This window comes from Aricia agestis, chromosome 12 (assembly GCF_905147365.1).
Source record: "Aricia agestis chromosome 12, ilAriAges1.1, whole genome shotgun sequence".
NCBI lineage: Eukaryota > Metazoa > Arthropoda > Insecta > Lepidoptera > Lycaenidae > Aricia > Aricia agestis.
The window spans coordinates 1,526,906-1,551,669 of NC_056417.1; the positions used below are offsets into that span (position 1 = coordinate 1,526,906).

General features: G+C 37.2%; 1 protein-coding gene and 1 long non-coding RNA gene across 3 annotated transcripts in view; one reads left to right on the plus strand and one right to left on the minus strand.

Moving 5' to 3' along the window:
- Positions 1 to 24,764, plus strand: part of LOC121732589 — a 44,288-nt gene that overhangs the window by 12,517 nt on the left and 7,007 nt on the right. For both annotated transcript variants that reach the window (XM_042122523.1, XM_042122524.1), the window contains exon 2: positions 15,498 to 15,670. In XM_042122523.1, the coding sequence (XP_041978457.1) occupies positions 15,498 to 15,670 (173 nt within the window). The remainder of the gene's footprint in view (positions 1 to 15,497; positions 15,671 to 24,764) is intronic.
- LOC121732591 lies at positions 1,101 to 14,394 on the minus strand. The gene is made up of 3 exons (XR_006036401.1): positions 14,287 to 14,394; positions 4,718 to 4,722; positions 1,101 to 1,112 (listed from the first exon to the last, which is right to left on the minus strand). It is a non-coding gene; the product is annotated as an uncharacterized LOC121732591 (long non-coding RNA).

Genomic DNA, 24,764 nt, shown 5'->3' on the forward strand with positions numbered 1-24,764 from the left:
CCGGCCTTTAAAGAGGGGATAGGGTAATAGGGGAGGGTAGGGGAGGGTAGGGGAGGGTAGGGGAGGGTAGGGGAGGGTAGGGGAGGGTAGGGGAGGGAATAGGAGAGGGCAGGGGAATGAAATATGGGAGGTTAGGGAAGGGAAAAGGGTAGGGGATTGGGCCTCCGGTAAACTCACTCACTCGGCGAAACACAGCGCAAGCGCTGTTTCACGCCGGTTTTCTGTGAGCCCGTGGTATTTCTCCGGTCGAGCCGGCCCATTCGTGCCGAAGCATGGCTCTCCCACGTCTTGACGCTGAAGCTTAACGGGATTTTATATACGGTCATGAAGATATGAGTTTGAAATGTGTGTTTGTTACAGAATATTTAAAAAAAATACGGATAAACTAGACGCTGCCCGCACCTCCGTCGCGTTAAAATACCGAATTTCAGCAAAATCGTTTCAGCGGTTTGGGCGTGAAGAGGTAACAATTAATTACATACAGCCAGACAGTCAGATAAAAAGGTGACAGACTCACTTTCGCATTTATAATAATATTAGTATGTATAAATTGCTGGGCAAAGAAGCTTAGGGCATTATTATAATATAAACTACGTAGATGTTGAATTTACTCCCACATAGAACATTTACATTGTACATGTTAGTACCTAATATTGAATAACATTTAGGGCCGATTTATATGTATACAGTAGCTGGTGCTAGCATCACTAGATTATAGCACTGACATCGATCGAGGTATTTCATATTGATACTTATATCATTAGAGTGTATAATATTATATTGTGTCTTATGCAAAGACTTCTATTTAAACAGATGGTCTTATGTAAAGAGATAACTGATAAAATATTAGCGTACTTACTGCATACAAAGATGATTATTTATATTGTACTTATAATTACTTATCTACTATGAGTGTATAAAAATCGGTAAAACCTTTAAGAATTAAATGAGAGAATATTTATGAGTTTTTTAATGATAATTATTATAGTGGTTCGCTAAGGCCCTGCACTGGCCACGTTCTGGTCCAAAGGATCTATAAATTTTCTTTGAAGACATTCCTTTTCAACAACAAAAAACCAGACAGATAAATATATAACCTAATATTAACTTGACTCCAGATTCGAGACTAGCGCGAGCGTCTAAAATTGGCATCCTTCACCACAGAATTTAATAACATTATCTTCGTCAAATGGAAACATAAAACTTTATTAACGTAGCATATTGCAGTGTATTATTTTAGTGGATATAAAATAACCAATCCCGTCCAGATCTGATAAGATGACGGGCGATCGCTCCGGGCCGTATAATGCGGCTGACATCGTCAGAATGTTCCGATTTCTTGGGTTTATTTTGTCAGAAGCTTATTTGGCCTTTGTGGTTTTTTAATATTATTTTATGATATGAATGTTGTATTCGCTTGTTTACGCTCAAATCGCAGAAATATCGTTATTTTTCATATTTTGAATTGGATAATTCTAAAATCAAACATTATTATTATTTAAACTTTTTAATTGGTTGCTAAGTTTTTCGTGACAAACATTTAATTTTATCGTGATAAAACTGTCGTTTCTTTTCTTGAAATTCCAGGAAATCAAGTTTATAACTTGCTTTACATTACTGACGTCTAAATCGGTTCACCGATTCAAGGCAACAATTATTGAAAGATATTTACACTTTCGATTAGTGATTCAAATAGTTTAAGATGACACTTTATTCCTTTATTTTCACTATTGAATTTGGCGCCGAAACGATTGAATGCAATTTGACTAAATACCAACATTCAAAGTTGTATTTGACTTTGTCTTTAGACGAACTCTGATATTCTGAGAATCAGTTAAATAAGTACTATGAGCGTCGAGTCAGAAGCTTCATAAAATTTCCAAGAAAATTATAAAATTGGAAAATTCTTTCCATAACAGCACTCTCGCATTTCATACTTTTTTTACGCTTTTTCTGTTCATTTTCTTTTAGCTAATCTGTTGACGGAAAATGTTCGTAATCAGTTTAGCATGAAGATGCTAAAATAATGTGATTATAAATAAATCAAAAATAAAATATAATCTATACAAATAAAAATAGATATTTCCCACGGCGTCATGTCGTACCTTTTTTCGCAACAAGAAGTAGCATACTGTATTATTTCATATTTAATTATGGTCTATTCTATATAAAAATATGGCTTAGAAAAATAATATATTGAGGACAGTATTATGATAGAGAGATACATCTATATCTGTACATACATATTATAAAACAAAGTCGCTTTTTTCCCTCATGTCCCTTTGTTCCCTACGTTTGTTTGAAACTACGCAACGGATTTTGATGCAGTTTTCCATAATAGATAGAGTGATTCAAGAGGAAGGTTTACATTAGTACTTGGTTGGTTTGGGCTGTGCGTTGATAGATCACCATGTCAGTCACCTTTGAGTTTTATATATAACGAGCTTTTGCCCGCGGCTTCGCTCGCGTTAAGAAGTATTGTTATATACAAACTTTCATCCCCTATTTTAACCGCTTGGAGGTAGAATTGATCAAAATCCTTTCTTAGCGAATGCCTACGTCATATCACCTACCTGCATGCCAAATTTCAGCCCGATCGGTCCAGTGGTTTGGACTGTGCGTTGATAGATCACCATGTCAGTCACCTTTGAGTTTTATATATAACGAGCTTTTGCCCGCGGCTTCGCTCGCATTAAGAAGTATTTTTATATACAAACTTTCATCCCCTATTTTAACCCCTTGGAGGTAGAATTGATCAAAATCCTTTCTTAGCGGATGCCTACGTCATATCATCTACCTGCATGCCAAATTTCAGCCCGATCGGTCCAGTGGTTTGGGCTGTGCGTTGATAGATCACTATGTCAATCAGTCAGTCAGTCACCTTTGAGTTTTATATATATATAGATATAGAATAGATAATGACATTCATTAATCATTTTTTCAGTGGCTATGTAAATATTTTATACCCGATGCGAAGCCGGGGCGGGTCGCTAGTAAAATATATTATTTTGAAGGGGCGAAATTCTAACAAGTCAGTCTTTCTCTTCTCTTCTCTTCTTTTCAGCGAGTGAGACGTTTGCGGTTTGGCCTAATCGACGAATAAACGCCTTTTCATTTGTTTTTTTGAACAGGAGATTTTCCCGATAGAATTTATACTATTTCCATGCAATTTGCTGATTCTTTCTATCTACAAATTTTATCTTACTCAAATTAATATTTACCTATTTTACCTACCTGGTAACATCAAAATTAGTCGACTGAGAAGAGTTAAGACAGTCCAATACGAACTAGTTTAGCTCTATGCAAATAACTATAGAAGTTAGAAATTGCTTTTAGTGAAGAATACATTAAAAGTAATTCATAAAACAGTTAGCGAGTATCGGAGTGATCACAGACAAAGGTATTTCACTGGAGGAGTTGAGTGAAGTGTTTCAACCGTCTTTTTCCGCCTCAGCTCCTCCGCAAATAAGAACGAGGAAAATCCTCACTCGATATAAGGCTATAAGTATTTTTGCACAGCCTTGATATGTCCGAACTTTTTTTATTTCGATTATGAAGAGAGGTAAAGGAATCTTATGAAAGTGAAATATGTCCGGCAAGTATGATCAAATAGTCCAGTATTATTTAATACCTCTTCGCGCCTAAACCACTGAACCAATTTTACTGGGCTTCAGATATTTTGAGAGACGAGAAAGGACATAGGATAGTTTTTTATTCCGGAGAAATATACGATTCGTGATAAACGAATTTTGGCGTAACGGAGTTGCGGGCGTTAAATGACGCCCTTAATAATGACATGGCATTATCGTTCTACGATAAAGTCATTTTTTATTAAAATAAGTTGACGTGATACTACGGTTATAATCAGCTTTGTCCACACTGTGCCTTTTTTTGTTCATCAAGGGCATGCGTTACAGCGCAGTCAAGATAGCACGTGAGGCATGCCCGCGACGCTATGGCACTTTTCTTTCCAACGCGGGTGGATTTTGACGCATTCAATTATTGAATATGCCAAACGAAAGTTGAATAAAAAGATGATGACGAAAATTGAAGATGAAGAACTGAATAGTGTGGACAAAGCTAATAGGTAAGAAGGACCTTCTCTGGGACAGAAAAGTGTCCGCAAAAAAGGATTACATAAGGATAATTTGTATTCTACTGCTTACCTTACTCTAGCTAAAACGCACATAAAGAGTGGGTTTGCACCAACTTACTTGTATAACTTTAAGTTTTAACTATAACAAAATGTCAAATGAACTGTCAAATCTCTTGTTAAAGTCAATAATAGACGCAACGATAACCTTAACATTAACTATAAAACGCCTCTGGTGCAACCCACCGTAATCTGTGCTCTAGTGACAGTTGTCGCGTTCGGTTCTCGAACTAGGGGAAGGGGGGGCATGACGGGGACGCGAGGTAAGACGGGGTCACGCAAGATACCAGAAACTAGACTCTTGCGAACAAAAAGCAATAAGCCAATAGGAAGCCATACTCGATCAACCGTCAGCGCGACAGAAACAGGGAGTTCACGCGTTTTATTTTTTTCTAAGTCAGCCTTTGGGGTAAGACGGGGTATTGGCTTTTCTGAAATCATTCGAAGGTTTGGTAGGCTGTCAGCTTTGTGGACGTTGGGCTCACAATGGTTGTGCTGGTGTGGATGAAGAAAACACCCAAGAAATTCATATTAATTGTATTTATTGTGATTGGATTAGCTTACCCCATCTTGCCCCATTTTCATTACCCCATTTTACCCCATGGTAAAGGGCAAGATGGTTTTTCGAAAGTTCCTATTAAATCATTTATTTAAAAAAATGCTATAAGTTCATCTCCCAAAGACTATGCCAAATTGTAGTTAGATTAATAAGATATTGTGCCATAAATAAATAAGCATAATAAGCATAATGATTATACTATACAGTATACTGTATTTTTGGTATGTTCCTTATATACCCCTTAATGCCCCCCTTTCCCCTACTATTTACTTATGCTTGCCTGATACTTTTCACTCATAGCCCATGGGCATGAGGTAACGTTGTGAGATTGAATAATTTTTTTTTTATGAAATAATGGGGCAAGCGAGCAAACGGGTCACCTGATGGAAAGCAACTTCCGTCGCCCATGGACACTCGCAGCATCAGAAGAGCTGCAGGTGCGTTGCCGGCCTTTTAAGAGGGAATTGGGTAATAGGGGAGGGTAGAGATGGGAAGGGAAGGGAAAGGAATAGGGGAGGGTTTTTTTTTTAATGAAATAAGGGGGCAAACGAGCAAACGGGTCACCTGATGGAAAGCAACTTCCGTCGCCCATGGACACTCGCAGCATCAGAAGAGCTGCAGGTGCGTTGCCGGCCTTTTAAGAGGGAATTGGGTAATAGGGGAGGGTAGAGATGGGAAGGGAAGGCAAAGGAATAGGGGAGGGTTTTTTTTTTAATGAAATAAGGGGGCAAACGAGCAAACGGGTCACCTGATGGAAAGCAACTTCCGCCGCCCATGGACACTCGCAGCATCAGAAGAGCTGCAGGTGCGTTGCCGGCCTTTTAAGAGGGAATAGGGTAATAGGGGAGGGTAGGGATGGGAAGGGAATTGGGGAGGGTAGGGAAGGGAATAGGGTAGGGGATTGGGCCTCCGGTATACTCACTCACTCGGCGAAACACAGCGCTAGCGCTGTTTCACGCCGGTTTTCTGTGAGAACGTGGTATTTCTCCGGTCGAGCCGACCCATTCGTGCCGAAGCATGGCTCTCCCACGTATAAATTATGATTTGTGATTGCCCATTGTCGACATTGCTTTCACATTTTACTAACCACATATCGTGTTTATTTTGTGCATTCATTTGGCCCTCTTTGTTAAAGGCTCAAAGCGCTACACAAACTAATCTATTAATGGATATTTCATTAACTATTTACGGCTAAAACCAGAGATCAGCAACAATTTACCAGGCTGAAACGCTTTTAATTAAACCCGCTGACATGAGCGCGGTATCCCTGTCACATTATTCTGTCACATTTGGGTCACGCTAGGGTGACCACGGTTCATGTACCCTAAGGGTCAATTCAGACCGCAACGCGACGCGTAGATGCATTTCTAAATTTGTATAGCTTTGTCCACTCTGTGCCTTTTTCTGTTCGTCAAGGGCATGCGTTATAGTGCAGTCAACAGCGAACGTGAGGCAAGCCCGCGACGCATGCCCTCTGACCGTATCCAAAACTTCAAAAATGACAATATTGGCGTTGCGTTCCTTGACGCATTCAATTATTGAATGCGCCAATATGAAAGTTGATGACGAAAATTGAAGATGAAAGTGCACAGTGTGGACATAACTAATGGGTTTGACGGACATCTCACACTCACGAAATCTGTCAATTCAGTACAAATTTAGAAACGCATCTACGCGTCGCGTTGCGGTCTGAATTGACCCTAATTTTAGTGGAAGTATCCCATGAGGTAGACGGTAGACCAGTCACATCACGTGATTTGATCGAGAACTCGTAAGAAGGAGGGAGAGTAGACTACCAGCGAGGGGTAGGCTAGTAATATTCTTCCCCTTTTCTTTCTACGGCGAAAATGTATTTCTGATACTCTTGTTTCGTTTTCACTTCTATCGGCTCTCCTGGACCCTGATTTACGATGTGTGATTCGACTCGGATTCGAAAACTTCACCGCACGACATTCAATAAACGCCCGCTGCGCTAAGCATTGACCAATGATCGCACGTACCGTATCCGAATCGAACGGGAATGGTGAAGCCGCTGGAAAGAGTTTCGATTTTTTGAACGCATGGTCGCCCTATACCAGTATGTAAACACTTTATTTACGAAGCAATTTGGTGTTGTTTTACATTGATATAATAATAATATAATAAGTTATTATATTACGGTAGTGGAAGACGACACTACAGTTATCCTGAAAACAATACTATAAAAATTGGGCTTTATACTTTAAGGTTTTAGGGACCTATCAGACAGAGAGCGGTCACGCGTTCAAGCGTTCTGCGTTCGAATTTTGCGTTCGAGCGGTCAGTCACACAGGAGCAGGAACGCCCCCTGTCTCAAGTATCTTGAGTCTATAACGTAATACAACACAAATAACGCAAAACTGACTGCTTGCAATCTTGACCGCTTGCAAGCTTGACCGCGTGATCGCTCTCTGTCTGATAGGTCAGTTCATCACTTCAAACCCTCCTGAAGTAACTGCAAGCCAAACTTCATGGTTGCTCGTCGTTCTTACCTCTATAGGGGCCATCTACACAAAAAAATCAAATTTTATAAAATGACGAATGCATGGCCTCTGGCCGGCCGGCCTCTGGCTCCAAGGCGGCATGTTTCAATTTAATTCAGCAATCTGTTGTTTATTGAATACAGTAAACAGGAATTCAGTGGCGCTGGCGCCAGCTACTGTACCAATGTCAGATAAAGCCCGTCACAGACTTAGCTTTAATATATATTAATATACCGTACTATAATATATATTATAGTAGCTACCAGTAATATATATTATAGCTGAGTGTGCGGTCGCGCGAAAATTAGTATAGAAAATATATAGTAATATGCCTAGCTATAAAAATATTAATGATAAAATATATTATAGCTAAGTCTGTGACGGGCTTAATGTTTGATGCGGTCTAGTAATAAGCCTAGCAATTTCATAATATTATTAATCCTTTGAGTGAAATAAATAGAGCTTATTTCGTTAGTCCTGCTAAATTCATCATAATCCTTATACGTGTCCATAATATTTTAGGTGGAAAAAGCATTTGTCAGTCTGTTACCTTTTTATGCTCAAGTGATTCGGATGTTTGGTGTAAAGATACTTTGGGCTTAAGAAAACATTTTAAGATAGTTTTTATCGCGTCCATCGTCAAGTTTTACAGTACTTAAGTTAATTATTAAGTATTAAGGAATTAAGGCTTAGTATATTTTTTAAACGGGCTTTGGCCCACCACACATTCCCACCACTGTATCTCCTGTGTCGCCAGGGTCGACAGCGGCATCCAACCACGAAAACCCTTTGATATGATCTCAGGGAGCCCGAGGGACATGCTAAAGCTGTCTTGGGACCCGCAAGGCTTAGTATATAACTAGACGTAAGACGACGCAATTCCGAAATTAGTTTTAGTTTACCACGCGAAAACCGTACATTTCCCGGCATAAAAACATATGTCCCGGGACTTAAAGTATATCTCCATACGAAATTTCAGCGAAATGGGTTCACTGGTTTTGGCGTAAAGAGGTAACAGCTGATAGACACACTTTTTTTTTAATGAAATAAGGGGGCAAACGAGCAAACGGGTCACCTGATGGAAAGCAACTTCCGTCGCTCATGGACACTTGCAGCATCAGAAGAGCTGCAGGTGCGTTGCCGGCCTTTTAAGAGGGCATATGGTAATAGGAGAGGGTAGGGAAGGGAAGGGAAGGGAATAGGGGAGGGTAGGGAAGGGAATGGGATAGGAGATTGGGCCTCCGGTAAACTCACTCACTTTTTTGTGAGAACGTGGTATTTCTCCGGTCGAGCCGGCCCATTCGTGCCGAAGCATGGCTCTCCCACGTATGAATTTTTAATATTTTTATTATTAGTAAGTATACAAATATGGATGTACTACAAGTATAGAGTGACAAATTATATTATTATCTATACAAAAGTCATTACGGAGAGGCCGGAATTTAAAATTTCCAATGAACTCATTGCGAAGAAAAGTGTGGAAATATTCAAGTGCTTTTTGTTATCGACGCAAAATCGACTTTTAATTTTGCCAGCGTCACCCCGGTTCCAGCATTTCAGTTTTATTACTGAACGAGCTTTTGCCCGCGGCTTCGCTCGCGTTAAGATGTATTAATCATAATATACAAACTTTCATCCCCTATTTTAACCCCTTGGAGGTAGAATTGATCAAAATCCTTTCTTAGCGCATTTTTTTTTAGAATTTATCTCTCCGTAAGAACCATCCTCGTACCTCAAGGAATATTAAAAAAAAAGAATTAGCGAAATCGGTCCAACCGTTCTCGAGTTTTGCGCTTAGCAACACATTCAGCGACTCATTTTTATATTATAGATTTCATATTAAAGTGGTAAAAAGTAATTCCAACATTGTATAGACGACATTCTCAACAGCATATTTTATTTTTTTCATACCGTTAAGACGTCAATACAATCCATAAACAGGTGATATTCTAAACCTTTTACAGCAAAAATCACAAAACTGTCGCGGGTTTGAGTTGGATTATTTAAAAATACTTAAAAAAAAAAAAAAAAAATCTAACTCCAACATTAGATTATAATTGAAATGATCTTACATGTTGTGCATTAAAACTTATAGAAATACTGTATTTTAACTGTTAAATCACGTCTGCTAAAACAGCGAAATCGGCAAAATTTCGTATACAGACTCTTAACAATGGTATTCTTCTTGTAAAGGTAATGAATGGCACAATATCAAAGGGCTGAAAGCCTAGTCTTCTAAAATAAAAAACTCGAGTGAAAGGTACCCGGGCACCATGACATATGTTAGGACCACAGAAAAGGTCGTTTTATAACCAAAAAGTGATTAAACCAAAAGTTTTAACATTAATCTGGCAAACTAATATATTGTTGGTTGAAAAGACCCGGAAAGACCAGCGAAAAGACCCGTAATAATTACGCAGCTGAATGGGTCTCATTAGGACTCGTATAATGGACATATTTAGGGAAAAACTTGGTCTGAATTGACAGTAATGTTGATTTGAATTTTTGTAATGTTTGAGTTGAGTAAATATTTGCTACACTCGAAAGCAAATACTTCGCAAATTTCGGTTGGTGGTAGAAACGAATTATAAAATTAGAAATGGTGAAGGGCAAATAATATAATTTTTCTTTTGTCCATGTGGTTTTCAATCGAAAAAAAAACAACACTATCTACTACATATTATTTAAGGGTGGGTTGCACCAACTTACTTTAACTATAACAAAATGTCAAATGAACTGTCAAATCCCTAGTAAAAGTCCATAATACGCCATATTTGATGATAACCTTAACTATAACTACGTCTCTGGTGCAACCCACCCTAAGTACATAATATGTACATAGGTTATCACTTTAAGAAGATACGTTTCTTTATTGTTATTAATGGTAGCATAATAACTAAGTTTTAAAAACTAAGGGCTTGTTTCACTACTTTCTGATAAGGCTATCCACCAATTAACTTGACAGATCAAGTATGGAGAATCTGTCAAAAAAGTTATGAATAGCCTATTAGGCACTTTATCAGAAAGTGGTGAAACAGGCCCTAAGAATCGTTTTGTCTTATTTTCGTTGTTAATAGCTAAGTTTGTAAAAGTAAAAGTTTTGCAAAGAATTAATTGATACTTAGTACTTTCAAACACTGTTCGTCGAAAATGATCGCTGTGACTCAGACATCAACGTTCAAAATAACTTGGGCCGTTTTTATTTATTGTAAGAAAATCTACTGACAGTTGTCTGCAAAAAACTCAATCACAATTGTAAGGGCCAGGCCACAACACTGCGTTGCGGCGTCGTATCGCAAAAACAACATCGCACAGAAATACGATGTGATGTCGCAACGCAAAAATTTAATATAGTATAGCACTTTACATCGGAAATTTTCACGATGCGTTCTGCGGCGTCGTAGATTTATACGATGCGACGCCGCAAACGCAAAAATTTCATATCTAATACACTCTTTACGTCCGAAATTTTGACGATGCGTTCTGCAGCGTCGCGTCGTAGATTTATACGATGCGACGCCGCAACGCAATGTAAAACGTTGGGATATAATGAGAAGAGAGAATTGATCTCTCAATTATTTTGAATCCATCTGTATTGTATTGAACATATTGAACATATCTGTATGATAATATATTTCGCAGAAGCGATTCAGATGAAATTTTGGTATTTAGTCTCGGAAAACGTTATAGTAGAGTTTTCACCCTGGGAAAATGTACAGGCATAACGTGAAAAACTAACATCACAACAAAATTACGAGTTACATAGTACCTTATAATATTTTCTCATATTCTCTTTTTAGGGTTCCGTACCCAAAGGGTGAAACGGGCCCCTTTTACTGAGACTTCGATGTCTGTCTCCAGGCTGTATCTCAAGAACCGCTATAGCTAGACTTCTAAAATTTTCACAGATTGTGTATTTCTAGTGCCGCTATAACAACAAATATACCAAAACAAAATAAAGTTCATATGTAACGGGGGCTCCCATACAACAAACGTGATTTTTTGGCCTTTTGGGCTCGTAAATCATAATGGCAACATGTAGACACTTGAAATTTTCACAAAATCCTCAATTATATGTGTACTTTAATATTTAATAATAAAGTTAAAATAAAATAAACTTTCGCTCTATGAGGGTACGAAACCCTTCGTGCGCGAGTTTGACTCGCACTTGGCCGATTTTTATTTTCTGTATAATATCATCAGGGGAAAGACCTGTTGACTCTCTTGAAGACTTTATTAACACTATGACTAGCACAACACTAAGCACTAGGTCACACACTAATCACTAGGTCCAACCACTGAACACTATCACTGTCCTAAGTCGTAGCCAAGTCGTAGGTTCACTGATTCACTCACTATTGACTCACTTGTATATGTTACGCTCAAAGATCGAAATCGCTCAATGAGCGAAAAAATAGCTCACAACGCGTTGTGGTCACAGTGAAACAGCCACGACGCGAAATTCGCGTAGACATACAGTAATAATATTATTAGTACGGATAGTATGGAACTATGGATATTTTATAAATAATAATGATAAACACGTTATGCAGTGATTTAGTAAAAGAAAAAATATTTTGTAGTACGCGTGGTAATTCAAATATAATCTTCCATACCTATGGACGATTAATCAATCAAGAATAAATCAAGAAAAACGAATAGCATTTCAGCCACGACACGAATTTCGCGTTATGGTCTTTTTGTGATTGCCAGAACGCGTCGTGGCCGTTTTCATTAGAGCCACGACGCGAATTTCACGTCGTGGCTGTTTCACTGTGACCACAACGCGTTGTGAGCCATTTTTTCGCACATTGAGCGATTTCGGTCTTTGAGCGTAACATAATATACAATATAAATGTTTTGCAGACTGTGCAGTGTACACTACACACAATAATAGGATTAATCAATATGGCTGGAAGCTTGTTTGTAAACAACTACGACGTTTTGTTTTTACGAAGACATTTAACTTCGATAAAAGTTTGTTAATTTAATAAAATAAAGGTAGACGAAGGACCCGGCAAAGTGCTAGTTGGACACTTTTTTTTTTTAATAGTTGTATGTGGCAATAGAAAATATGTATGCGATCATTTTAAGTATTTAGCTAGCATTACATTAATTAATTAATATAAAAGATGTCATATTTATTTTTTTGTCATTCGCCCTAAATTCTAAAAGAGCAAACAAATAATTGGGAGTCATATTGTAATCTAATATATGAAATTCTCGTGTCACGGCGTGCGTAATTGAACTCCTCTGAAACGGCTCGACCGATTTTCGTGAATCTTAGCGAGCATATCGGCTAGGGTTGTGTATCGGATAACATCTACTTTTTATATTGATAAGTGCATTTGTTGAATAAATAATAGTAAATTATTACAACTCGAGACTGACGGCGACCATTGTTTGTGCGACGGGATAGCGATGGACGTTGCCATGATGACATACTTATTTAGTCACTTCAATAAAATAATATGGGTGAAATACTTTATATGGCAAAATAACATTTGCCGGAATAGCTAGTGTAATTATAATAAAGCGAATTTATACTACTTACTAATAAAAATATTTGTATGTTTTGTACTAACTACTAGTAGTGTTTGTAAAACGTTAGAAAATTAGTTAGAAAGAAAAGGTTGTACAATGTTTTATGCATAACTAGATAAGGCCTGCAACTCTGATGCGCAAAAATCAGTTTATCGCGCGGGAACCGTACATTTTCCAAGTATAAAACGTATTCTATATCCTTTCGCGGGACCCAAAGTATCTCCATACCAAATTTCAGCAAGATAGGTTCAGCGGTGTGGGCGTGAAGAGGTAACAGACAGACATACAGACACACTTTCGCATTAGTATGGATATAACTCGGATTGGATCTTTCTAAAGTAAAGAGGTAGCTCCTGTAAATCTTACTAAAGACTGTCATTTTCATCACAATCGTTGTCAATTATCGGAATAATCAACGGCATTTCCTCACTGTGGCCCTGGTATAACGTTACATAGTTCCCTCAGGCGTCATCAAACCCCGTCGTAAACCGAACTCGACACCAGGGACGCAGAAGTTGCGAGGGGATCTGAAGAATGTGCCAAGAATTTCGTAGGGACACTTCCTCTTTGCATTCCTTTGAAGAGGTTTGATTATTGCGATAAGGACTGGGAATACATAAGATATTTCCTTTAAAAGTTACAACATGCATTAATTGTATTTTCGTCGTGAAATACGATACATTTTAAAGCGAGGGTAAACGAAAAAAGAGAAGTGGAAAGTGCTCAAAGATACTCGAGTAACGACTAACGAGTTAATTTTTAAACAAGAATTGGGATCAATCGATTACTATATTTTACACTATTATTGCAAGTTTGTGAGGATGGATGAATGTTTGTTGCAATTTTACGCGAGAACTGAACGAGTGTACTACATTTTGTATTGTAGTTTATTAAAACCTCTAAATTAACATGTTCACTGAGTTCATTTTATCTGCAACAAAACAAACTCTACAACAAACTCTACAAGTATTTTAGCATTATTTTGCCATTGTGTTCTATAAATTAAGAGCTATATTTACTCCTCTACCATGTTTTAATTAAGGCGACGCCTTTATAATTTGGATGTAGCGATTTCGATTGTGCCATCGAGGAAGTTGATTCCTATGCAACAGACCAACGTTATTTGGTCGATTATGTAAATTCAATGTTAATTGCATTGAGATACTATTACTAGGAGAGAGCCTCATATCGGTGTATAAGCGTCACAAGCGTGTAATGTTATGTCCTACTTACTAGGACATAACAAAGGAGTCGGTCTGCATATTTCATGTAATAAAATTAAAGGTTTTTAGTAAACTTTTAAGGTAGATATTGTCGAGTTTTGTAGTTCCGCTAAATAATAAACCATAAGACTGGCCAAATAATGCCTCAAATACGTCGATTTACATTAAATACGTAAGTTTTGAACAACGTTTTTTGTAAGCTAAAAAGACAGCCCCGGATCTAGGGGGGGGGGGGGGGGGGTTCATACTTCACGGACCAATAATGGACAACTCATCATTGACCACGTATAAAATATATAATAGCACACCCTGAGCGCGGACTGCGGAGTGAGACGTGCTGCACGAACATATTTTATTATTCGCGAGGCGCGTAGGCATAGTTCAAAATACGCGCCCGGCTCTCGCACGCTGTTAAACCCTACCCTGTTAATTATATTATACCTACATCCTACATAATATTGATAGCTGAAATTATGTGGATGATAAAGGTGAAAATAAACATAATTAGGTAGGGGAGGCGGCGTGGGCGTATATAAGCGTCCTGGAGGTCCGGGACCCCCACTTTACTATCCATCTTACTGGTCCAATCAACAATATAATATTATTGTCATCGATTGTCATCGGCGAGGTACATATTGTTTTTTTTTACTATTTACAATATAATAAAAATATTTATACTGTGGAGCGTGTCCGTAGGCAGAGTAGGTATTTAGGGGGCGAGTCCAACTCGCACTTGGCCGCTTTTTTACGTTAGGGACCCCCCCCCCCTCTTATCAAAGCTATAGTATATATACACGCCCGTGAGGGATAGCATTTTTCAGTTTTTGCCCCGCCTGAAAAAAATTGAAGATCCGGGGCTGTAAAAAGATAATTTATAAGTTTCATAATCCCTTATTCGTGCTATATAGGGCATTACTGCTAAAAATGTCGCATCAATTAATAATTTGACTACAAAAATTGCATAGCTTTTTACGTGTGTTTACGGATTCTCATTACTTGAACTATAGTTTATCGATATCATGAACTAAATGACTTTCTTTTCTGGATTATAATGTGCTTCGAAATGATCGACAAATAGAAATATTTAAGAAAATAAACGCACACTACTTGTATGAAAATACGCACAAAATGGCCACGCGATGACGAGCTAAGATTACATCTATACTATAATACTTTATGTATGGTTAATTGTGATCTGTCAGCTGGGTTTGACGTAACGCAACCAAACTACTTAGGTCCCCGATTTGCATAGGAATCAACTTCTCTGATAGTAGATAAATTGGTTCAAGCATACACTTTAATTTGTCCATAGCTTATATGGAATGTATTTATGGGTTTTAAATTACGCGACAAAAACATTTTTGTCGCTTACGCCCTTTCCATTTTTTGTTGTTTCATTGCTTGTTTTATATGAGAGGTCGGCCCGGCCTCTCATAGGAAACAAGCAAATTTAAAACATATCCTACACGGTTTTTTTTACTTTAACGCGGCGTCATCTTATACTTTGTTTGTTTCAGTGATAGTAACGGCGCACAACATAACGTTTCTCGACGTGCCGCAGTACGGCGATCCGCGCCGCGACGTCGAACTAACCTGTCACTACGTCAGCGAGCCTGGTGACCCCGCCCTACACTCCGTCAAGTGGTATCGGGACACCAACGAGATCTTCCGCTACACTCCGGGACAACAGGTAATATTGCGAAACTAGGGTATCAACAACTCGCGTGGAGTTTTGCCGGGAATGTGAGACAGTACTGTTGTGTTTTTGTATGGTTTTCCTAAAATTGTATTAACTGGGTTTTGAATGTGTTATATTGGTGGAATATTAACCATTAGATATTCGATATCGTGCACAAGTGTAGGCAAATTATGCAACTTCCAGAAACGTGCTTTTTTGTGTTCCCTCCAAAACTCCATCGAAAGTTTTAGTAAAGCTCTTTACTGAATTGACCGACTTGACTCCTTGACTGTTTTGACTTTTACTTAGACTTTGACTAGACTTTAGACTTGACGATATAGTAAAACCAGAGTAGACAGAATTATAGAGTATGCCGACTTAGAACTGATGTTGAAATGTTTAAATTTGACGTATTATGACGAAAATCTTCGCCAGGGTTGTTAAATTGTTACCTACGAATTTAAAACTATGACATATTCGCTGGACGTGTTCCTCTTTGGTCGTATTGTTGTTTGTGTTTTGGCACATGCGATTAAAATTGTCGAATCCAATTTTGAAATCTTTATTTTAAATATTTAAAAATAAAATATATCAGCCAGCGCGAGGCACATTCCGTTCATAATCCTAGTGAAACCCGACGAATTTGACAGATATTGAAACCTGTCCGTTTCTTTGCAGTCGAACTACTGGTAGTTATGTCTATTGTGGTAAAACGATAATGAAAAAATATATTGTAAGAAGAATTTTACCCTTGTAGGTATGTGGAAAAGTACACTCCCAGTGTCAGTGCCAAAAGCCGACAAAAAAAAAATCAGCTCACGTGGCTCACGTATCAATAATACTGCACCGTAACAACTTGGGTACTGTCGCGAGACTGGCCCCTAGGGTAATGAGAACTAACCTGTCACTACGTCTGCGAGCCTGGTGACCTGACACTGCACTTCATTAAGCCGAACAGACTTAAGATGTTGTTCCTTGACGGACAACTATGATTTACATTTTACACCATGATCGTAAAACTAGTAGAGGCATAATTATTATCTATGATTAGCCATGATCGATTGTGCAAGATTATATAATACAATCTCGCGATTGCGGAGGCAGACATTAACCTAAATATTATGCAAATTAAGTTTCTAATGTTATGTACAGCACAGACTATATTATATGGCTGTTGTCAAGCATTAGTGTTTCATTCCACATAAAATCGGATTTTGAGTTAATAATGCAGTTTTGTTCTTTATAACATAAGGTTTACGACAGTGAAATCCATTTTTTTGAAAACCAACTGTAGCATATTCTAGAGTACAAAAATGGTTAATGCTTATTCCTCTTAGTGAGGTTTTGTATATAGCATTTATGTACTATGTTTCTAAAAAAAACGCCTCAACGCCTCCGTGGTCTAGTGGTTAGAGCGTCGCTCTCGACTCCGGAGGTCGTGGGTTCGAATCCCGCGTTGGAAACATGTTATTTCCAAGTCTAGTTAGGACAATGCAGGCTGATCACCTGATTGTCTGACAAGTAAGAAGATCCATGCGTCGGATGGGCATGTAAAAAGTCGGTCCTGCGCCTGATCTCTCGCCAGTCGTGTCGGTCTTCCGTCCCACTGGGTTATGAGAGTAAAGGAATAGAGAGTGCTCTTGTGTACTGCGCACACACTTGGGCACTATAAAATTACTCCTGCGTACCTGGTCTGGTTTCAATGAAACCGGCCACCGTCACCGAAACCGGTGTGGGGAGTATTATTATGTTTCTAAAATGATTTGCGCTTAAACCGCTGAACCGATTTTGATAAAATTTTGTATGCAGATACTTTGAATAAATTAAAATGACATTAGATACTTTTTCCCCGAAAATGTACGGTTCCCGCGCAGTCAAGAAAAATGAATTTGGCTTATGATATCGATATAGAGTACATGTAGATGACATAGGATAATATTTTTTATCATGGAAAATGTTCGGTTTTCACGCAATTAACTTTATTAATTTGCGTTTAAACTGCTGCCCCTCTATCATGAGCTCTTAAAGCCAGCCAGAATACTGACTGGCTCGCATTTTGGTACCATGACCTCTATTTTCCAGCCAGTCAGTGGTCACGTGACACAAAACTCACTTCTCCATTGTTAACTGAGTAATAATTTCGTATCATTCGGTATCATGACAACACTTCTGACATAAGCTCGCTTGCTTTTACGTCAAATACAGCAATTCAATAAACACCAACCAACGAGTAGCTTTTACTGAATAGTTTACATTTTAGTAATTTTATTACATACTTTTTAGTCTTAAATTATATTGCTATTTAGTTGGTTAGTTACTTAATAAGTTATATTTTAGTCTATAGCATATATTTTAGTGAAAATAATTCGTTATTAAAACCAAAAAACTAAACATTCGAAGTGTCCAAATTTTTGGAAAACGATTAAGTATTCTCAAGTTAAATCACGAAGTGATACATAAGTAAAGACGTAGAGACCTTAGTAATCCATTTAGTGTTAGTGAGGTTTCAGAATAATAACATAAGTGAGGTGTAGTATATTAGTACAATATACCTATATGTCTAGTCAACAATAAGGTTTGCATTTGTGCGATGAGCTAAGACTGCATTGATTTAGTACACAAGAAACACATACAAGGTATAAGGAACACAAGTGTTGTGTATAATTACTGTAAAACAAGTATGAATTTTCACCAAAAACCTACAGGTACAATCTTATAGTTGCATTGTAGGTTTTTGTGTTATTTCACAAATTATTTCCTTGTAAACCTGAAGTATTTTGGTATATGCATGATAAACACTGCACCAAAGAGGTAAATTCAATATTAAGTACTTACTTTTAACAAGAATTTTCAGAACACAACCTTTTAAACTTTAGATGTATGTATAACATGCTCCGGATAAACATTGACACACCTAAACTACTAGAAAAGTTAAATAATTGATATGATATTATCAATCCCAATTAGAATCCCAATTAGCTAAATTCTCATATGAGCACTTTTTCATTTATAACTTCTTCTCTTGACTACAATATGGTATTATATGATGGGAATAGTGTAAATCACTAAATTTTACTCAAAAACAAAAACCTACATTATAGTACTTTTCCAAAAAAGACTTACTTAATAAGAATTGCATAACAAACATATGGAACTTATTGTTCATAAAACATAATATTATCATAGGAACATATATTATTATGTATTACCAAAAATACTTTTGTACTTACCTCAATAATAATAATAAGTAAGTATTAGTTTTATATTAAATTAAAACTTAAAATACATGAGGACTTACTATGTACTTCTTAGGAACCTATCTTAGGAGCATTTCGTACAATCTTTTGATTGCAGTAGGTCTTTGTGTTATTTCACAAACTATTACCTTGTAAACCATGCATGATAAACGCTGCACCAAAGAGGTAAATTCAAAGGTATTACTTTCTCAATAACAAGAATTTTGAGAACACAACCTTTGAAACTTTAGATTCATGTATATTCACGAATAAATATTAACACACACACATACACCTAAACTACTAGAAAAGTTAAATCATTGATAATATAAAATCCAAATTAGCTAAATTCTCATATGCACTTTTTCATTTATAACTTCTCTTGACTACAATATGATATAATATACAATGGGAATAGTCACTAAAACTCAAAAGTATAATCCTACATTACTTATAGTACTTTTTCCAAAAAGACATAACAAAAATTGCATAACAAACATACTTATTGCTCATAAAACATAATATTTTCATTGGAACTTATATTATTATTACCAAAAATACTTTTGTACCTCAATAATAATAATATTAGTTTTATATTATTACATTAAAATTTAAAATACATGAGGACTTTAGTAAGTCCTCATGTATTATACATTTTAAAAAGATGTGGTCGTTTTAGGGACCTATCAGACAGAGTGGTCATGCGTTGAAGCATTTGCGTTGGTGACTGAGGAGCAATTCTGACACATTCAGAACTCCTCCTGTGTGATATATAGAGATACTCACACGGGAGGCATTCTACAACATAATACAACACAAAGAACACAAAACCCTTGACCGCTCTCTGTCTGAGATATCCCAGGCAATTTCCCATAGTTGCAACTTGCAATGCAGTTTCTAATTGTTATTGGTTTGCCAAATAAAAGTCTGAAATTATAATATTGTTTTTATCTTTCATCAAAAGTTTGTATTTGAACTCCTTTAATAATAATAAATTAATATTTACACAAGGGATATTTGATTCATCTTCTTTGATTTTAAGTGACAAGACCTTGTTTAAGATTTCCACTGTATAAATATTTTTATAAGTATAATATAAAAGAGATTTAACACTTGCTTATCTGATATAGGTTGATAATAAGGTGTAAGACAAATATAGTACCTATTGATGAAAGCTGTGTATGAATATGTATCTAAGGTAGGTATATTTAAGTGAGAAAATAAATGAAAAAACATTTAAAAACGAGTATTTATTAAATTTCTTTTAATTTAAGCTTTTGAGTGAATATATATTATCTTCCTAGGACTTCGTCATCATTACACTTACAATTCTTTATTATAAAATGTAGTACTTATAGTATCTCAGTGTTAGCAATCATCCTTTATCCTGAAAAATATTTGGTTCAGCGTACACAGTACTAATAATGTAAAATGCCTTACAAGGCACGAAAAGGGGATTATTAAACTTATAAATTGCCTGTTTATGTTACAATAATACCTATTTGAAAGCTCAAAAAAACGTAGGTGTTCAAGAATGAGTTCAAGTTCAACAAACTATGTTCAACTCATGACATCAACTCTGTTGTAATGCATGTAATTGTAATCCACAAGTTTGATGCATTTCTAAGACTTTTTTAAGGTAGATTATTTAGCATAGGTATCAAATAGGTATAGGTAATAATAAACTTATCAATTTCTTGCTTAAAACATAATCTCTATAAACGTAATAACAATATCTAATTATCTTTTTTTTTTGTCTCCTTCTTCTTTTTTTTAATTGCCGACTCAGTTAGTTGCCAATGTCAGAGAATTCTTTCTCCTCTAGATCACCATGCTTGTGATAATATAAACATGAAGGAGTGTTATTTTCTCAGTGTTTTGATAAAGGGCTTATAAAATACCAAAAAAATATAAATAAAACCATTTACACATTTATAATAATTACCTTTAAATACAATAAATCAGTGCAAAAGTAACTATTCCTACATTGACCACGTTATATATTAGAAAATAGTATATTTTATAATAAAAAATATCAATCTTTTTTTAAACTATTTTTCATCTTGGTTTACAATTTTTCCGTTAGTCGTTATGGCTAAGCCATTTCAATTCCTAAAAAAAAAACAATTCCGTTTGTCAAATTTGACGTTCGTGTTTGACATTTCTTAATCCAGTTCAGAGACAAATATTACAGGTTAAAACCATTCAGAAGTAAAAGCGGTAATGATACCGAAACAGAACCATTCACTTTTCAACTGATAAGTGAATTGCAAGGAAACTGCATGGAAGTGACAAAGTTAATGATAGAGGCCCTGAACCGATTTTGATTAAGTTTAGTTAATGAAGAAATAATTAGTTTATCACGTGCAGAGTTGGGCAAAAAGTAAGTAGTAATTTTAATCAGATTACAAATTAATCAGATTGGTGAAGTAATTGTTGTGCATCTGAAATTACCCGTAAGTTAATTAGTTAATAATATGTATAAAATGTTTGCAATTAGATTAATAATTTAATTAGACTAACGAGTATTTCAATAATTATGCCCAATGTCCAATGCTGGTAATTATAATAAATAAAAACCGGCCAAGTGCGAGTTGGACTCGCCCATGAAGGGTTCTGCAGCAGCAATAAGGTTAATTTCTATGAAATAAAAAGGTTTTTGATTTATTTTTATATTTCAGTTGATTTAATGAAAGGTAAATTAAGGTTTACCATTTATGACGTATAAAAAAAACTATTTGCTAGATCTCGTTCAAACCAATTTTCGTTGGTAGTTTTTATAGTAATGAACATCATATATTTTTTTTAGAATTATCATGCCCCTCCTTTAGAAGTTAGAAAGGGAACACATTTTACCACATTGGAGGAGTCTCTCTCGCAAACTATTCAGGTTACAAAGAAATTATATTAGAAACCTCAATATGATTTTTGAAGACCTATCCATATATTTACCGTGGGGAAGCCATGCTTCGGCACGAATGGGCCGGCTCGACCGGAGAAATACCACGTTCTCACAAAAAACCGGCGTGAAACAGCGCTTGCGCTGTGTTTCGTCGAGTGAGTGAGTTTACCGGAGGCCCAATTCCCTACCCTATTTCCTTCCCTACCCTCCCCTATTCCCTTCCCTTCCCATCCCTACCCTCCCCTATTACCCTATTACCTCTTAAAAGGACGGCAACGCACGCGCAGCTCTTCTGATGCTGCGAGTGTCCATGGGCGACGGAAGTTGCTTTCCATCAGGTGACCCGTTTGCTCGTTTGCCCCCTTATTTCATAAAAAAATATATATATACCCCGCACGAATGGGTTAGACAAAAATTTTTTTTTGTTTCAGGGAAACCCTAAAATTTTTGATAATTTTTCAACTTTTGTATCAAAATCTTAATGCGGTTCACAGACTTCATCTACTTACCAAGTTTCAATAGTATAGCTCTAATGGTTTCGGAGATAAGTGGCTGTGACATACGGACGGACAGACAGACAGACATGACGAATGTATAAGGGTTCCGTTTTTTGCCATTTGGCTACGGAACCCTAAAAACTCCCATACCGGTTTCGGTGGCGGTGGCCGATTTCAATAAAACCAGGCCAGTTACGCAGGAGTAATATCATACTGCCCAAGTGTGTGCGCAATACATAAGAGCTCTCTGCGGGAAGTGCGGGAAGGGAAGAAGAAGCGGGAACTCTCTGTCTTTTCCCGAGACATAACGTATATATCTGCATATTAAATATCATCAAAATCCATTGTAGTGGTATAAGCAGAAATCATTTTATTTAACGCCTGGGAACCGTACATTTTTCCGAGATAAAAAGGATCCTATGGCCTTTTCCGGGACTCAAAGTATCTCCATACCAAGTTTCATCAAAATTTGTTCAGCGGCTTAGGCGCAAAATAGGCAACTTTATAACGCGGAAACCGTACATTTTTCAAGACAATAATTATCTTATGTCCTTTCACGAGAGCCAAAGTATGTGCACACCAATTTTCATCAAAATCGGTTCAGCGGCTTAGGCGCAAATCATTTTTGTTTATCATACGGGTACCGTACCTTTTTCCCGGATGTAAAGTATCCTATGTCCTTTCCCGACACATAACGTATCTACATACCAAATATCATTGAAATCCATGTAGCGGTATAAGCAGAAATCATTTTTATTGAATGCCTGGGAACCGTTCATTTTTTCGGAATAAAAAGGATCCTATGTCCTTTTCAGGGATTCAAAGTATCTCCATACCCAATTTCAGAAAAATCGGTTCAGCGGTGTGGGCGTGACGAGGTAATTTTATATAATAGGACATTATTGTTATATGTATGCCCTATAGCAATATAGCATTAACCATTTTTATACTTTTTCTCTTAAAAACGAATGTAAAATTAATTTCTTTTTTCATAATCATAATCTACGCATTTCAACAAAAAAAAAAATGATACCGCATAATAACATTTTTTTGCTTAAAATAAGCAGAAAATAAAGATTATTCCAAAAAAACTTAAAACGCCGATTACTCAAAACTAGTCCGATGTGGGATGACACACCAATGCTTAACAGCATCTAATTATATTATATATATAATATAGATTGCTTCGCTTCCGAACAAGTGTCCCGACAACACAACATTCCACCTCCAAACAACTTCTGTTTTCCGGATAGCCGACAACAGGTATCACATCAATTATTCGTACAAAGCGAGAACATTCGATAATTGCTGACCGATCTGGGACAAAAAACTCCAATAAAGGGACACAGAGATTCATTCAACAGGTAGGTGTAATATTCATTTGAACCGCATATTATGGAATGACTGATAAAGACAATTAATCATTACCAAAAACATCACACTGTGTGTGTTTGTTAGTTCTGGATGCAAAAAAAATCTGTATGGAGATTAGAAAAAAAATTATCGTGGTTCTGGTTAACTCATAAAGTCATAACTTTTAATAAATTATTATTTTTAACAAAAACTTTTAACCGACTCTCAAGGTAAAAACTTCTTCTTAAAAATATGATCTACAAAGTATGAAATAATTATTATTCTTCATTAACGCCTTTTTCGAAATTCGACATCTCGACCAATATGTTCTCAATTTTTATTCGTTTGAAGTCGGTACCAGCCCAGAACTGAGATACTTAACATAGAACTTAGCCATTACCTCCTCCTTTTTGGAAGTCGGTCAAAAATGTTTTTGAATGATACTGCAGTATTACACAAATTAAAAATGTTCATCATATTAATGACCATGACACAACATCGAATTCTTAAATTATTTGAAATGCTATTACGCATCCCCGGCGGTCTGGGGATGGCTACTGGGGTATGTGGGACTCCCCAGGGCGGTGAGGCCGCGCCCGGGCACACCCACTAAAAACCGAACGAGTATTCCTACTTTCCGCTTTAGGCAGAGCCACGGGATATGCGGGATACACAACCGCGACCCTGCCAGCGAATACCCCTAAAGGCACTAGTGCATGGCTGTTAGGCCCACACTGCACTGTACTATGATGCCATGCGCGGAACACTTAGCGCATCGCAGCCAACTCGGGAGCTCGGTGCTGTTGGGTGACGGCGTTCCCACGCCGGTACTCCGAGCTTCCCCGCTAAGCTGGGATGTCGGGCCCATGTCTGGCCCTCTGTCTTCGCCTTGGCCTCCTCTGAGGGTCGAGTGACTCTGCCTCACGTCTGCGCTCTGACTCCTCCTTCGCTGACATCACCTCCTCGGCAAATGTCGCGACTGCTCTCCAGGAATTTTCGCTACTCAGCATCGCGCGTACGATCGCTGGCAGCGAAATGTCATTTGCGATGGCGGCTTGATGAGCCGCTCTTTGTCCGGTCCATGCGGGACAAGCCAGCAGGGTGTGCTGTGCCGTGTC